General features: G+C 43.0%; 1 protein-coding gene across 1 annotated transcript in view; it reads left to right on the top strand.

Annotated features, from left to right (window-relative positions):
- The window catches only part of LOC127359114 (uncharacterized), a 54746-nt gene that overhangs the window by 16398 nt on the left and 20893 nt on the right, over positions 1-17455 (top strand). The window contains exons 5-9 of the mRNA XM_051392835.1: positions 330-788; positions 4557-4709; positions 7603-7788; positions 11126-11202; positions 12817-12922. Of these exons, the coding sequence (XP_051248795.1) occupies positions 330-788; positions 4557-4709; positions 7603-7788; positions 11126-11202; positions 12817-12922 (981 nt within the window). The remainder of the gene's footprint in view (positions 1-329; positions 789-4556; positions 4710-7602; positions 7789-11125; positions 11203-12816; positions 12923-17455) is intronic.

Genomic DNA, 17455 nt, shown 5'->3' with positions numbered 1-17455 from the left:
GGTAAATGAGTGGCATCACGACAAGATGCAAAATTGAGAAAATAGTTTGTTTTTCACTTTCTACAACAAAAAAATCTAATTACAAGCAAAAAAAACAACTGCCATTTTTCATGTTTTCAGACTGAATGTGGGCATTTACAAGACAGGAGTGCCAAATGTAGGATTGCCAGTTTGCCAATGTTGCTTTAGCCCAAGCTAAAATGTCTTTGGATCACTGCTTTGTTATGACTGTCTTGGCAAAACGAGGCCTGTTATCTGCAGAAGTCTCACTGTGAGTCCTCATTTGTGCAGTCGATTAAGCTACCTTCTTTTGCTCTGTTGTTTTGCAGCAGACATCAGGGACCTAGAAGGCAGCATTTGTTCCTCTCCACTCCGGCCATCTCCGCCTTACCCTCCAGCAGGATCCAACCCTCGCCGATCATCCGCAAATACTGCGACCACCCCTCAACTCTACGAACCACTCTTTGGTCAAATCAAACCCCTCTCAACTCGCCCAACGTCAGCCGTCCTTCCTCAGTCAGACAAACCGATGAGCAGGCTTGAAAGCTCAAAAACAGCAGAATATCTCCACCAAGATACGTCTTTAGATCCTGCTCTCAACCCGTCCTTGGACTCCGATCACGGTCTCATTACCCTGGCTTTCCCCTCCACTACTTGGTCTTCCTGCCCAAGTCCACAGAGGACCACTCCCCGCTCAGGGTCAGGACCAAAGCTGACCCCTTCTGCATCAGTGACTCAGCTGGAATCCCATCGCTGGTCTGTCCTGCCTCCTATCTCCCCTGTCAGAGGTGAGAAATGAGCTCTGCCGGCCACATATGGACCGTTCACAGCCTCCTCCCTGCCCATAGTCTTAGGAGCCTGATTGTCCTGAACATGGCTGGACATCCACCCACAGACAAAGCCACTGGGCCAGACACAGAGAATTCAAAGCCTGCTTCCATAGTGAGGCGTTCTGATGCTCCTGCCCCCATCAACACATTGTGAAAGCATTGCTGTCAGCCTGTTTTTCCCCACCTTCTCCCACCCCATAATAAATAACGCAGAAAGCTTTTCTTTTTCCTCTAAATCAGCAATAGAAAGGAGGGCTTTTGATGAAAAGCTGGTACCGTTTGATTCCCCGTTCAAAGGCATGAGGCCCCAACAATAGAAGTCGGGGTGCCTACCTCGTGTGCCGTGCCTCTCAGCCTCGGCTCCCCCGTGCCTTCGCTATTCTCTGGGCTCCTAGAGGGAGACGTGTAGCCGATGGTCATAAATCCACACTGACCACTGCTCGCTGACGGCAGAACACTGAGGACGAACGCCACAATAGAATACCTCTGCGGCTTTCCTGCAGACGCTAATTTACCGTTCCCAATGGGGATAAAGGACAGGGCCACTGACATCTGACTTCTCCTGGAACTTTATGAAAGAAAGCAAACAATGTGGAAATTGTGTAGGGATTTTCTCTTTTCTATCAGAGACATCTACTGTTCTCTGTGTGGTGCTGTACTGCAGGGGGGCCCATGCTGTATCGGAGCATGCTGTTCTCTTCACGGCAGACACAGAGCGAGTGTCACTGGTTCATTTATTTCACCGCAGATGGAGGCAGTTCAAGCTCAACGTGGCCTCAATGGCAGCGTGTAAAGCTTAAAGGATGAATCTGTTTTTTACAACTTGGGTCTATTTTAATAGTTTCGGCCATCATTTCCAATTGCTATGATAACTTTGCTCTCACCAAAGTAATATGGGAACATCCCTACAGTGAAGTCTGATGGGAAAAGAAACCACCATTTGACAGGTTGTAAATAAGCCAATAAGCTTTATTTGGAGGTGAAACCAATAGTGACCACACCCAAAATGTCTGTAAGAATCCGGCATTGCACAGGTACTACAACAAGCACAGGCTGACAAAGTTGAACCAGAATTGCTCTATTAACCAAATAAGTTAGGGCTAACTTTGGGGTTAATTTAGGACCATGTTCGGACAGACAACAGAACATTTTTCATGTAAAAAACATTTCAGCCCTATGATTAATTTCATTGAGGTCATTGCAGGTGTGTCGATCCAGAGGGCCACAAAAGTTAAATCCGGCCCAACTTTTGTGGCAACTCATTCAGCCGTAATTCAACAGTGCTGGTAGTAATACAAATAGTAGCGGTAGTAAACCAACATTCCTGGTTGGTTGTTCATGTCTCACCTGTACCTGATGCAACATGCCCCTTTCATTGCAGATGCATGGGGTCTTTTTTTAATTCTTACATGCCCAAATGTACATTGGAAGAGTTTTTAGTCACTGTGACTTCTTTCTTTCATTGTAAGTAAAGGGGACAATATCAATCGGTCAACATATTTCATGCATAAATTAATTTTTAGAATTAAGCTGAAGTTAATATGAGGCTTCTGCAGTCTGTGTTAGACAAACCAAATCAAGTGGGGACACGCTGTTGATGGAATAACAAAGAGGTAATTCGACACACAATAAGGTTCCCACTTGATTTGTCTAAATTGTTACACAAACTGAGAACTGTATATTTTGTCTCCCATCACTTACACATTTAAATCACTTTAAGAATACATTTAAGACTTAATGTCTTTAAGACAGGCCTGTTGCACAGACCACTAGTTATTCCCAGATTTCAACTACTAACTTGGTGAGGACAATGTCATTATTACTGCTCAAACTTAAACCATAAAGCCCAAGTTGTCATAAACTCTAATAATCTTTTAAGACGTTATTGAGAGAGATATCCAAAAAAATCCTTTCTTAAAAAACTGGCATTAGTAGATGAGGTGGACTGTTTCTCCAGCAACAAATCAGGTGACCTGGTATATATACTGTATATGGCTGCTGAGGCTGATGGGAGTCTCTTCATCCCGCTCAGCCCTTTTTGACCTCCAGCTTGGCTTTTCAGATCCCCTACAATCCATAAAGTGACCCCGAGCTGACCCGTTTTGAGCAACATCTCCAGAGTGTAACTGTCCTTGACAATGAAGCGGGGCACTGTCCTGGCCTGGCCTGGCCTCTCCACTCGGGGGCCTTTTAGCTCGGCACTGTGACCAGGAAAAGAGGGCCACAGGCACACAGAGAAAGCCTTGTCTGCCTCTAACTCTGTCATATCAAACTCACTGACCCCCCACCGCCACTCTTAACCTCCCCGAAAAACTCACCCTGACTCAGTGCGGCCCTCTTCTGCTGAGAATGACAGCTGAGTTGACAGCAGCAATATGCTTTGAAGTGTCAAGTCAAGTCCTTCCATTGTCTGTCGGAGTAGAGAGCCGAGGCGCTCAAGTGCACAATAGTGCAGTGGTGTGTGTGTGTGTGTGTGTGTGTGTGTGTGTGTGTGTGTGTGTGTGTGTGTGTGTGTGTGTGTGTGTGTGTGTGTGTGTGTGTGTGTGTGTGTGTCGTTGTTCACATACTTGACTGCGTGAGGGTGGCTTCATGTGTACATTTATACTCGTCCATGTGGGCAGACACGAAGGAGCAGAGTTTGCCTTTTCCTTTTAGAGCCTCTGTATATATTATCCTTTTGTCCGGGCCAAGCTGTTCTGCATTTCTAATGTGAGAAAATCCTCGACAAGTCTCTTTCAGGACGACGACAAAACACACCACCCAGTGAAACAGTTTCTCTCGCTAATCCTAATCCTAATTTCTAAACCAGGCAGAGTGAAACTGTTTTGTTTTGATGGTTTGAGAGGAGATAAGTAATTAGTGATTTATCTTGACAGTTTTTACCATTCCTCTGAGTGAGGTCTTTGGTAATTTGAGCTTAAGGGCAGAGTTTGTGTGTATATTGGAGGTGAGATGAGACTACTTTCACCCCCGAGATCTGACTGTAACTTTGTGCTCAGACCTTCATACCTCGCCTGAGGGGCTTCACTCATGGAGGTCCTGGTGTCTGTGTTGGGAGTTGACCACTTGTCAGAGTGTAAAACCTGGAAGGGACAGGCTTTAACTAAACCCACAACATCCAGGCGAGATTTATAGTCTGATAGCTGGATCGGAAAACATCCTCCAGGAGCTTTCCTTTAGCTCTCTGCTCTGTGGTATTCTTTACATCTCATTAGTTGTCAGTCCAATCTTTATCCTGGAGATTTAGTGAAATCACAACAATACGTGGTTGTTGTTATTATGGGCCACGCTAGCTAGCTGAGCTAACTGCTTGCAAATATGAGAGTGGTATCAATCTTCTTATTTAACTTTTAGAAAGAATTAAGTTTATTCCTTTAACAGATAGTTGGAATATCACTAAAACCTGATTTTCAGCCTTGTTTATTGTCAAGATATGAAATAGATCATTCTAATTAGAATCACTTACCTCAAAAAACAAGTAAATCTATTAATCTTGGGTAAGAAAATAAAAGATTTAATCCTCCTAAAAGAAGGTAAAAGGCATTCTGCAGTGTGCGCATTAAACTCTCCCAGTTGTTTTATTGTTATTCACACACCTCTTTGCTGTTTCCTATTATTTCCTAATGAAACAACCCACTGTGCCCACATGTATCATTAAAGTTACATCTAATCCTCATCATTGTGTTTATCATCGTAACATAATACACCCACTCTGTGCTGTTGCAGGACGCTGTGGCACAGCAGCATCACGCTACTCGGAGCTCAGCTGCAGTCAGTCTCATGTGTTTGATGAACTGGAGGCCATTGCCCCTCGGTCAGCTTCCTGTCCGTCTCTGGACCAGACATCAGACTCATCAGGTTCTCCTTCCCCTGATACAGGTACACGCACAAACACACACCTTACTGAACAGTAACTGCAACTAAGAATTATTTTCATTATTAATTCATCTATATTTCTTAGCCATGCCAGCAGCATCAAAAATGAAATACAATATACAACAGCAACTATTGGCTGGTGCAGATATTCATGGTTCCTTCTCATGGAGGAGTCGGGATGAATTGTAATTACTGTGGTGATCCTCTGACTTTGATAGCGCCATCATCAGGTCAGAATTTTGTCCCGCAGCAGATGCACATTAGATCATCACCAATTTGAGAAGATTTTGTCTTGAAGAATCGCCTCATATTTTTTTTTATGTTTATCTTTTTGAGGTCATAGTCTTCATAGTCAATCAATGGTCAAACTTATATTGTATTCCTCCTTTTGCTGGGGACCCCCTACAACCCACTCAAGGACCCCAGTTTGAAAACAACTGTGCTAGACTACAATGGTGATTATGCTAAATATCAGCCTTATTATTATAGAGTTACATTAGAAATGTTGTATTTTGCTCAAGGTTTGGATAATCACTTTTTTGTAGCTCCTCTTGAAGTAGATTCTGACAAAGGTGGAAAATGATATGATTGAATGTCATAACTCCCCACATTGTGTTGTACTTAATGTTTTTGTGTTTGTTTGTTGTTGTTTCCATCTCTATGCGACTCCCAGTAATGTCTCAATTAGACATGCTCTCCTTCCTCTGTGACTTCTGCCTTGTTACAGACGGGGATGGGCTTATCTGAGCACTCAGTGTGTCAGGTCTTTGTATCAGCCCATGTTGGCCAACAAAAGCAGAGTAAATGTGATGTGTGTGTGTGTGTGTGCATGCATGCCTGTGTCAGATAGCATGTGTAAATGTGTGTGTGTGTCCTGGAGGTGGTTCAGCGAGCCGCTGAGAGAGACATTAGCCAATGAAGACTTCCTCCACCTCCCTCATAGCCCGCTAATCCCTGACAAGGTGTTTAACCTGCTTGCTTGACCCGGACCTCCATCTAACCCCAGCGACCTTTGCCCCGAGGATGTGGAAGGATCAGGGCGACCACTGCCATGGCAACCACAGTCTGATAAAATCAACTCAGGGCTCAAACCAAATGTGAGCTAATGCTCCAGACTGATTTTTATCAGCGACTGACACGGAGCACAATTTACATCTGTATAGAATGTGGCTGATTTAAAGCTTCACTGAGCAGGATTTTTATTGAAAGATACAGATATCTTATCAGGCTCAATCACAAAGTGGCAACACTGAGGAGAATATTTCATCTTTAAATACATGTGGAGAGCCAGTAATAAATGAATGAACAGATTCAGCGACTGAACTGAGCAAATAAACCAAATCGGAAACAGATGGAAAGAAAATCTGCCCAAATGCAACATGCATACATTTATTTTCCAAAAAACCCAAGTCACCAAGAGGGACTGGAGGACAGTCTGACCTGACAGAGAGCCAATACTGGCAGTGACATGATGCTTCTCCATTTAATAAGCAGTTATGGTCGAGATGAGCAGAAAAAAATGTTGTGCACTTGACAGTTGATCAGAGTGGAAAGGGAATGCACTCAGACTGCTCTGTTGTGGAAAACCTCGGGCTGATAAGGCAACTTGACACCAGTGGTCTTTTCAGAAAAACCTTAGGGTTACTTGATCGGTTGTCAAAGAAAAAATTAAATGGCAACTTTTTTGATAATCAATTAAGAAGTTCAGGCATTTTTTTCAAGCAAAGTGAGGATTTGCTGCTTAAATCTGTTTGATAACACTGATTATCTTTATCTTTAAAGTTCAGAGTTTGACTTTTGGGACTATTAGGACTTGTATGGATCATCCTATTTGACGTTTACTGACTCCATAAATTGTATTCAACTCAGAAGTTTAAAAACTGTTTTTCTCAAACTTAATATCGCCAAAGTACAAAGCTTTTGAATTAGACGTGTGTCTGCGCTCTTCTGTTTGCCGGCCCCCGAGTGGGTGGCAACCAGTGTGTCCAACACAAGATTAGTCATTTGTTATCAGCCACTGTGTTTGCTGAGTGTCTCTTAATGTTATGGCTACTTTTGGCTAATTATATACTAATACCCGGCCTAACTGAAAGTGTGTCCCGCCACATTATGTTACACCCACAGTTATCCCAGGGATTTCCTCTCAACGACTCCTTAATTTATCAACCCAGGCAACAGTTCCTTTTTCTCCCCTGAGGGATTACTTTACCAAAGCGTCATCACACCTACACACATCTGTAACTTCCCAACTGGAAATACTTACAGGAGGTGCGTGTGCGTGTGCGTGTGCGTGTGCGTGTGTGTGTGCGTGTGTGTGTGTGTGTGTGTGTGTGTGTGTGAGAGAGTAGTGGACTCATTGCATAACACAATTAAGACAAACCTTAAACTTTCTGGGTGTGAAAGCTACTTTAATGTAAAGGGGATGTGGAGGCTTATGTACAGCTTTTTGGGATGTTGCTGGGAATGTGTGTGTGTGTGTGTGTGTGTGTGTGTGTGTGTGTGTGTGTGTGTGTGTGTGTGTGTGTGTGTGTGTGTGTGTGTGTGTGTGTGTGTGTGTGTGTGTGTGTGTGTGTAGCAGGGTACCTGCAGCGGAGCATGTTGTGTGAAATCCCCTCGTAAAGGAATGGCAGCTCCACACCCAGCCAGCATGGGCTGGGGATTTGCATAGGCCCAGAGTCACCCTGTCACTGATCCGCTTTTAATTGGGTGTGACGATGAGAACTTTGGAGCCTGAAGGGGGAGGTGGAGGTGTGGGGAGATGGGGGAGTTGGCCTGAGGTGGGGTATTATGTTGGGGAGAAGCAGTGTAATTTACAGTAATTTCATAATCCAGTTCAACAAGTTATTCGATGTAATTATTTTCAAAGCATTTCAGAGTTTGTCGTCTCCCCCTGCAGAGCTGTCTCCTGGCCTGGCAGCGCTAACTGTGGGCTGTGACTCAGGGAATCTGGGCTCCTTGTCCCGGGTCCAGCTGCTCCTACTGGACCGACTGGAGCCTGAGGCGCCACCGAGTCCCTTCGGTCAGGAAGAAGAGCTGTCGCTGATGCAGGACTGGTCAGATCTGAGGATGCAGTATGATCCAGGTTTGACTTCAGCAGGTAGAGGTTTTTAGGAGAAAGAGGCTTCCACAAATTTAGAGGAACAAATGAATGAATGAAATCAAATTTTTTTTTACATGAAATCATGATAAAGGATCAAATGTAGAAATAAACACACCCAAAACACAGTGAAATAAGTATTATCGGGCACTAAAATAAACAATTTTGTGTGTGAAAATTCATTGGAAGCAAGAGTTTGACAAAATAACTCAACTACAGCCAGCTTTTTAAGAAGTTTTCAGCAAAGTTGAAAGCTTTGGGAAACCGGAAAGATGTTTGTCAAACTTAAATAAAGCTCATTTCATACTGCTGGCAAAATTCCCATTCCACATTTAACAATTATAATGATGAAACCTCACCATGCAGAACCAATGTGCATTTCTCAGTAAGACATGGTGAACTTAAAGACTTCTATAAGGATATTGTGGGAGGGAGTGATGTTCATGGGAATTTGAGGGAAAGCAACACACAGTTTAACACCAGGATCAAACAATCATCAATCCAGCAAAAACATCCAGATACACTTGAGACAAGTAATTTATTAATCCCAGGTGGAAGTTGAACCAAAAGAGGAAGTTCACACTCGAAAGACAAACTTTGAGTCAGCATCAAGTTTCCTTTCTAACTCCTGAAACTCATTTCCATAACTGTGATTTCTTTGGGATTATGTGAAATCTCCTTGAATTGCATTTTATATTTTTGAAGCAATGTCAGTTTACTGAGAGTAAACCTCCGGCTCTGACAAATCTTTCTGACAGTTTGAGTGAGATCGTTTGATAAGCAAAAACCGTCACTTTAATAACAGGGAGCAGTCAGACAGGTGTGTCCATGTGTGTGTGTATGAAGAGAAAATACACCAGACAGGGGGAAAAACATGACACTGTAGGTGTGTTTTCTCTCCGTCCGCAGCCGGCCTTGAGAGTAAGTGATGCCTTTATGGCGTCAAGCGGCTTTTCTTTTAACAAGCTGTGATACCGCCTCTCATCTGCTCCCAGGCATGCCGCTGCGAGCTCTTAACTGCTTTTCCCCGAAGGTGTGGCAGCTCAGAGGAGGTTTATAGGGATATCAGGATGTGCCATATTAATAAAGATCAAACCGCTTGAGTGGATCATTAACCGGGAAAGTCCGACTAAGATAGCAGGAGATACTTAGAACCAAGCACTGCATACATAACAATGGATAAGAAACTGAGAAGAGTGTGTGCAGAACAGTCATTTAGTCTAGCGTCTGTTGTTTATAGTCTGATAACACATCGGAGAGTGAGATAAACACTGTAGGTGTTTGAAGGTTCAGTTCAACCAAATTACAAAGGAGCATCTCTCACTTAAGATAGTTTTACTATTATTTAAGTAATACGTACGTTTTGAGATATTTGTCTCACAGTGCTCACCAGAGATGTGGACACAAATTGAATGACTTTAGACTCGACTTGAAAAAATTAAAATACACCTGCAACCCGACTAGGATTCCACACCAATGACTCTTGACCACACTTGGACTTGAACCTTTTGAAAATACTTGATACCTTCTCCCAAGCCCAAAGATTAAAAGGATTGTTATTTAAGAAGTGTGTGCCATGAATCCATTTATTTTCCTTAGTTTCCTGACTCAGTTTACATTAACGCTATTCATTCCCAGCAAGCTGATGCTTAATTCCCCCAGATCCAGTCAATTTGCAGGAGAGAACCATGAAGAACTAACACATGTTAGTGCCAGTTGGATCAAATGTACTATATATACACTATATACCAAATATAATTTAGTTTGTATTGTTATGATGGCATTACATTTGCATACAGCGCACTGTGACTTATTTAGAACCCTAAACTCAAAGTTTAGGACTTGGGAGTTGCCTGTCCTGACTTGGAACTTGAGTGCAAAGACTTGAGATTTACTTGTGACTTGCAAAACAATGACTAGGTCCCACCTTTGATGCACACAGCCCTAAAAAATACAAACTATTGTGTTTATACTGTAGCTTTTACAAAGACGTCAGGGCGGGGTGAAAAGCCGCCCAAGGTAGAGAGGGGAGGGGCACGATAATTGTTCAATTCAATCAGCATGAACGCACGAAAAGTGACCACTACTTGTATGAAGAATAAAAAAAAAAGCCTGAGGGAGAAGCTCAGATTCTGAATGCTTTCTTGCTGCTGTACACCTGGCCAATGCTGACCTCTGTGTGGTGGGAGGGGGGTTCTGATGCTGTTCGACCTGTTCTGGCACCAATCTCTGTGAATATTTGTCACTTCAGTTAAAACCAGTGTAAAAATTGTATAAAAAATTTAGAAATGTGTTTAGAAAATGGAGAAATCCTTACCGTAGTGACGAGCCAGGGTGGCCAGTTTTGCTTCACTGAAAGCTGCTTCAAACTAAGTGCTTATCAAACAACGTCTAAAAATTCAACTGTCAGTTTTTGTAACTTTCCAAACCCGACAATCATGCCCCCATTCAAGTGTGCAGAAGTGAGACAGGAAGCAGGATTTGAACATGGCTGCTTCTGTCCCTTTTTGTATGTACAAACAAGTGCGACACCATGAATGCCACTGATATAGAATTGTCCGAAAGCGTGCAGCCTTTTGTATCACTCATCGTGTCTCGTCCCTCACTATGACGGCAGCTTTTTGCTCAGCCTCCAGAACGGAGATACACTTTTACTTTTAGACTTGATTGGATAAATTCATTCATTTCAAGAATCCCCCTGCCTTTATGGGACCAAACTTTACTGTCAATAATCCATAGGCCGTACGGTGAACAGTTTTCATTGAAAGTTCATTGAAATTCCATTGACCTCTATAGTTTTGGCATGAATAGAGTCTATCAGCATGACAAAATATTACCAGAGGTAAGTAAAAAAAAAACTTGAAAAAATGCTTCTCTCCCCCGCAAGACATATATGACACAGTGGTTTTGTTTTTGGTATTCATACATCTATGCCGCCAATGTTTACAGCAAGAGAAAAATCTGTCTGAGTTTGCTGGAAGCTTGTCTTTCCTCTCTCTCTCTGTCTCCAGAACAATGTTTGCACCTGGCACGCTTCTGTAGACAGGTGCTCCTCTAGGGTTTTGTTGCTCCATTTTTTTTTTTTTGCCATTATTTGCTCAGAGATTAAGAGCCATAATTGGAACTAATACACTACATTACTCATATCTCTGCACACACACTCAAGTACAAAAGACAAATGCATGTAAGTGTGTGCAGGAGGCTAACATTTATGTACACACGTGCACGGGCGCACGCGTCCGTCTGCCTGCACCACAGACGCGAACACACAATTGCTTCCTCTCCCTTTAGCTTGACTCTGTGTCCTGTATGGTTTTGTCAGGTGTTTTGAGGCCCCTCACAGCTGGCAGCATCTCTGAAAGGTGTGACTCTCCGGGGAAAGTCCATGAAAACAAATCGGTGAGTGCCGCTGCCCCTTGTGAAACCGCTTTTCACTCTCTACCCCCCTCCTCCGTTCATCTATCAGATTTCCTCCTAAAGCAGGACTGCGCCTTGTCGTGAGCAAACACTAGACCTTCAAGAATCAACTCAATAATCAGACAATAACCTCAAACCTGGCACACATAGTCTCCCTCCCACACAAAGACCCCCTTTTACAAACTTGAACTGGCATGTATTTATAACTGTCATTCCAGTAAGACAAGCCAAATTGTTGTTGATAATTGAGACACAATATAACAGAGGGCACGCGGCGTGCAGCAGGTGTGTGGTTAATCAGTCACGGGCTGGAGGAGGGGGGAGGCCTGACTGTACGGGAGCAGGCAGGCTTTTACACCAGCTCATTGCTCTGTCGCAGGGGGGTACGCTCAGCTAAACGCCCAACACTGTGGGATTCTTTTAGAGGATGCACCAGCACTAGGATCAGACAGGGGTTGAGGGGTGAGGGGTCAGGGGGGTAAACAGGGCTTGTGCATGCTGGGCTGCAGTGGAATGGGCGCAGGTGCTCCACGTGATCTACGATTAATCTCCCCTTTATGACGGATGAGAGAGAGCCCCTGAAAAGCATGAATGAGAGTCATAAGCCCCCTGCAATTATGCCAAACCACAATGACGAGCTGGAGTGCTCGGAGCAGGATTCATACGATCATTTGCATAATGCACCTCACTGAACCAAGTATCCACACACTGGATTATTTATAAAAAAGTGATAAACTAGTGGTATGTTTTGAGCTGGGAAGTGGGAGGAGCTGCTGCTTCTGGGTTAGGAATGTTTTTTTTTAATCAATGTAAATTCCCATATGAAAGTTTTCTTTTAGGGGTATCTCCAATGTTCTGCAACATTGAAACTCAGGAGTTTTAGAGGAATTGTTTAACATTTTGTAAAAATGTCAGATGAGAAGATTGAGAACAGGCCAATTAAATTCCTGGCGTGAGGTTGCCAGGCAACCAGTGAAGTCAGTGCCAGCTAAGAAACAGTCCGAAACGTAACCACCACTTCATCTTAGTCGGATTATTCAATCAAGATTGTTAACTAGTGAGCTTTTAGAGGTGCCGGTGGGCGGATTTTGACACTTTCAGCCAGGCTAGCTTTATTCTTTATTATTAGTTTCCAGGCTTTATGCTAAGCTAAGCTAAGCTAAGCAGCTGTTGGTTAGCTTCATATCTGCTGCACAGACAAAGTAGTATTAGTCTCATATAATTCTAGTTCAATACAGTTTCTTATCCAGATCTGGATATTCTTCAGGAGCATTTTTAATCTCATATTAGTTCGGGTCGACGACTGAAAGCAGCAGTTTTTAAGTTCCTGTCATATGGAAACAATTCGCACTATAGCTTCATCAGAGGTTCTGATTTGGCATGCTGCAGGTATCATGATACAACTGGTTCCCATCTAAACCTCTGGAATGCTCCAATTGCTAATGACCTAACATTGTCTATGCAGAAAATAAACTGGACTTCACTTCCAGAACTCTTGATCCCCCAAAATAATTCTTGACTTTGTAACTAATGGAAGACCAACGTTGTCGCATTATTCTTGGGCAAAGGTTTATTCTGTCTTCTGTTTCCTTGCAGGATCAGTCTGAAGGAGGTTCAGGGTCACCGTCTTCATGGATCATAGACCAGAGTCCCTCATACGACATGTTCAGATCCGCCTATTCCCCCTGCAAGTCCAATCACAGTACTGTAGCCCTTCAATCTACTCAGACAGTGATTATTTCTCTTGATCTGTGTGTGCTGTTATGGCATATCACCTCTCTGTAAAAAGTGGCGCTCTCTCTTAAGAGCCTATAACAACAATACTTAATCAATACAAGAGCCCGTCTTCACCATTAGCGTCTGATCCGGTAAAAGCCCACTCAGTCTCTGTCAGCTTTGGTTTATTAGGAGCCATTGTCTCCTCACTGCCAGCGCTGTGTTTAGCGTTCCCTTGCCTCCGGTACACTTAAGCCCGCTAATCCTTGCTAGGGCCAGCTGGCTCCAAGTATCACCTTCACCTGTGTGGCCGGCTTGTGTACATTCATGAATGATGGTTCATAGGCAGCGTTTACTGTAAGGACCGCAAAGACTGGAAAACTGGCAGCGCTAGACAGGAAAAAGGTCAGGAGTACTGTCACTACGTGGAAACGGAGAGCCACCCTTGAGCTAATAGCTGGCTCTTTTTCCTCCCATCTTCATTTGGTGTGTCAGCTCATGCAGTTTTATTTCTCGCTGGTGACTCCAGTCCAGTATCAGTCATTGTTCTCTGACACTAATGGTCCATGATGTGCTGTGTTCCTAGAGGATTTTAGAAATGCATCCATCATATCAGAGATTGATGTGTCTGAGGGCCAAGCTGCAGCTAACCGTTTAGACCAAAGGCTCAGAGATATGTCTTTCTAATCCAACACTGATGTCAAGTGCCAAGGCTGCTAAGCTTAAAAACACTCAGTGTGTGCGGTGTTGTTGATGAAATGCATCCAGGAGTGGAGGAGGGTGGAACTATAGATCAGGCTGGGCTGCGACCATCTATCTTTAAAACATTTTGACATCAGTTTTCACAAAACTTGCAGGGATAATGATCGTGTTGGCATTAGCCTGAGTTAAGACGTCAGTGTGCTTCGAACTAAAGTGCTTCTCAGTTGTCGAACCCTCCTTCCCCTCCACAACTTTCCATCTACAGATAACGTGTGCTGTTATCTCCATTTGTATGGTTGGTCACATCCTGCCTTTCTATATGAGAGCTGGCTTTTCTCTCCACCTTTAAGCTTGGCTATTTAGAACGACGATAAACACTATTTGCAAGGACACTTCATACAACCTGTAGTGGTGGAAATATTTAGGAAAATGTCCCCTATTATATATTATATCATTAGATTATCATTACTCATGCAGTAATATAAAAGAAGGATTTTACTGTTGTATTTGGTGGAAGTGAAGCTCATTGTTACAACTAATGATTCATCTAATGATTCATCTACTGTTTTCTCCATTAGTCGATTGAAAATAATTAAAATAATAATAAGAAAAAGCAGCAAATCTTCTCAATTTATAACCATCAAATGTTATTGCATGAAAAATCATTACATCACAGGAAATGATTTGTTTTCACGGCTGCCAAAAGATGAGCTCAACCAATTCTTCGTGTTCGCTAGTCACAGGATTTACTACTCATCCTGTCAATGTTTTTTTCTTCTGTGGTTCTGGAGGACCTTTTTAAAGTATTACAAAATAACCCCTAATGTTGGAAACTTGGAAACTTTAAAGGACAGCCTGCATTTTAAAGCGCGGGCGGGAGTTAATAAGACAGGAGTGGTCCAAGGAAAATACTAGTGCAAATTAAGAAAATGCTATTGAGTTGCATTATGGGAACTGTAGGATCCTGCATTTTTGGAGTGTGACCCACAGTAGGGACTAAGAGTCAGGATATCTTGGCCATTTTTTAACCCTATGTCTGTCTAAAGATCCCCAACTTTATGGACATATGAAGCTTCTAATGGAATTGAGAGTTGGTCTAAGGCCCTGGTACATATAGACATTTGTTTAGACATCAATATAGGGAGATATTTACTATTTTAGGACCCTAAGCAAGTTGTCAGGGCACCCAGAAGTTCTGAGCTACATTTCTCTGTACCTTACTTGAATCTTGTCTGTGTTTCTGACAGGGAAGAGTGACCTTTATATGTTTTAAGAGCCTTTTTCATACAGAATGATTGATTTATTAGCTTGTTAAATGTATACAACGGGCATTCATTGTCATAGCAGACAATGACTGAAATTCCCCACAGCTTTAAAATGCAGCTTTTCCAGCTCTTTTAAAACAAGTCTTTAACTGTTTAACTACCCTATAAGAATTAACCAAACTCGACGCATGAAAAAAGATGTCACCCAGAGGATCCTGGTGTTGGCTTGTGTGCTTTGACCTTTTAGAGGCCAAAGGCATGGTCACTCTGGGGAAGAAGGAAGGGAGGAGGAGGGGGTCATCACCAGGGCGTGGAGAGGTCACTCCTGAGGTCACACAGTCTCTAAAAAATGCCCAGTGTGTGGCATGTCTTTGTGTGGATAGGTGAGATTCGGTTACCCTGGAGGTGAGAGCAGTTCAACCTTTGAATAGGGCTTCCAAGTAATGGAGGGAATGACCCTGTTACGACTCAATGTATATGAGACAGTTAAGATAATGGGCTTGTGACTCCATCCATCCGACCAACTGCTGATTTAGATTTAGATTTTGGAAAGATAGGTTGAAAATATAAAATGAAATGGTTGGTGAAAACTAATCGCTTAAGTCAGGGAGTTCAAACTGCTGGTCCTCCGTCCCCCCTCACACGCGACATGATATCAAAAATATAATATAATCCAGCCTATTTTTTTGTGTGTGTGTTGTATGTCAAAATGATACTAGGGACTTTTAGCAAACTCCATAAAACACAAATGATGAGCAAACTGAACTTCATGTTTATAATCAGTGGAACTGCCCTTTAATTTTTTTTTTATTAGTGATTACTTTTTTCTATTTAATGCAATTTTTCACGATGCCTGTTCCACATCATTGAATTTTCCACCTGACTCTGGATCAATGACTGTGGTTGAGCAATTCTGAAATTAAACTGAAGCCAGAAATCAGCTGCGATAAATGCTCCTGCTCCCCAGTGAGGCTCATGATAAGACCTTTGTCCCTTTTTGCTCATCAGAAATTCATAGGTAGAATAATCCCTCGCCTCATAATTGTTTCATGACTGTTTCCCCGCTGCCCCGGTCACTCTGCGCTCACTCCAGTGTTTAGCATTCAGCTGTTACTAAAGATGTTAGCATCCAAATGAATGTAGCGATGTGCAGGGCCACAAAGAGCACTAATCTGAACTGACCCTGGTGGATTGTTCCGGAAAGCTGAGGAAGCTACTGGACAGATTAGGCTCCAGAAAGACAGAGATGGGGCAAGCAGAGATTAGTCCTGTACTAAGCAAGGATCGTTTCCCCCCCCAGAGGACCACACACTGACAGTGTAGCCATGTCACCATTGTTTCTAAGCCACCGCCACTGTGGACTCCTTGGCTATTGTCTTCGAAATCCTCCAGCGTTTCCCCAAAAACCTGGACTCAAGCCCTTTGATTGGCACTTGTCAGGGCTGATAGAGAGGGTGACGTGTTGGGAAAGGCTTCGATAAAGGAGCCCTGAAAGGAAAATCCCCTCCCCATGAATAATAAATTGGCGAGGATTTTCCTTTTTACTCCACCCCGCTCCTATTCTGCCATTCTTTCAGGAGATAGAGGAGTGAAGGCTCTGGGTGGCATCAGTGAATAGCCTCTGCACGCTGATTGTCTAGCTGATGCTCATCCCTTTCTCAAACATGCAATGAAAGAGATACAAGTCCAACCTTCTTGCCTCTGCCTGGTGAGCTGGATGGTAAAGGGCAGGCAGTGTGTGTTGGAGAGAGTCGGACGAAGGGTGGGCGGTGTGTGTGTGTTAATTGTCTTCAGTGGCCTTTTTCGGAATCCGCGAGGGGATTTGACTCGGCCGCTCGCAGCCAAATCCAGCTATCTGCTGTGTTCAGATGCTGTGGTTGGTATGGTAACCTGCTCTGTGTGTTTTAGATGTGCTCTTGTTTCCAGCTTGAACTGACCAGTAATCACTGCTGTGCATTCATGGATTAGGCCATATTGGAGGTTAGGATAGGAGGGTTTCAAAAGGAGGAAACCAAATCCTGAATAATTTTAGAGCCCCGCTTTAAAGATTGTACCTTACAGAAACTGTCTGGACTCGTAGATTTTAACCAGTTCTGAAAGAAATCAGTAAACTGATCGTCATTAGGGTTATTTTAGCAAGGAAAAAAACTAAACATTTGATGTAACCACCTTCTTAAACGTGAGGATTTTGTTGGTTTTCTCCATTTAATATCACTGTAAAATGAATAACTTTGGGTTTTGAGTCTTTTGATCTGACAAAACAAGCAATTTGAAGACGTCACTTCTGTACAGTGGCCTTGAGAGCTGAACGCACAACAGCTATAGAAAACAGATGCACATAGACAACATAAAAGCAAACAACTAATTTGGCAAATGTGCAACATAACAACACATTTGCTGCAAATATAGAAAAACAAACACAGAAATACTGCAAGATGCACAGACGATATGGACCCAAGTTATATAATAAAGTTCAAAGGACTTATTAACACGTCATGGTTGTGGCTTTCTGAGTTAAGTCCATGACTAAGCAGGATACAGGCTTTGTTAGT

This window comes from Dicentrarchus labrax, unplaced genomic scaffold (assembly GCF_905237075.1).
Source record: "Dicentrarchus labrax unplaced genomic scaffold, dlabrax2021, whole genome shotgun sequence".
NCBI classification, from domain to species: Eukaryota; Metazoa; Chordata; class Actinopteri; family Moronidae; genus Dicentrarchus; species Dicentrarchus labrax.
Note: the sequence above shows the minus strand (reverse complement) of the source record. Positions and strands in the feature narration are given on the sequence as shown.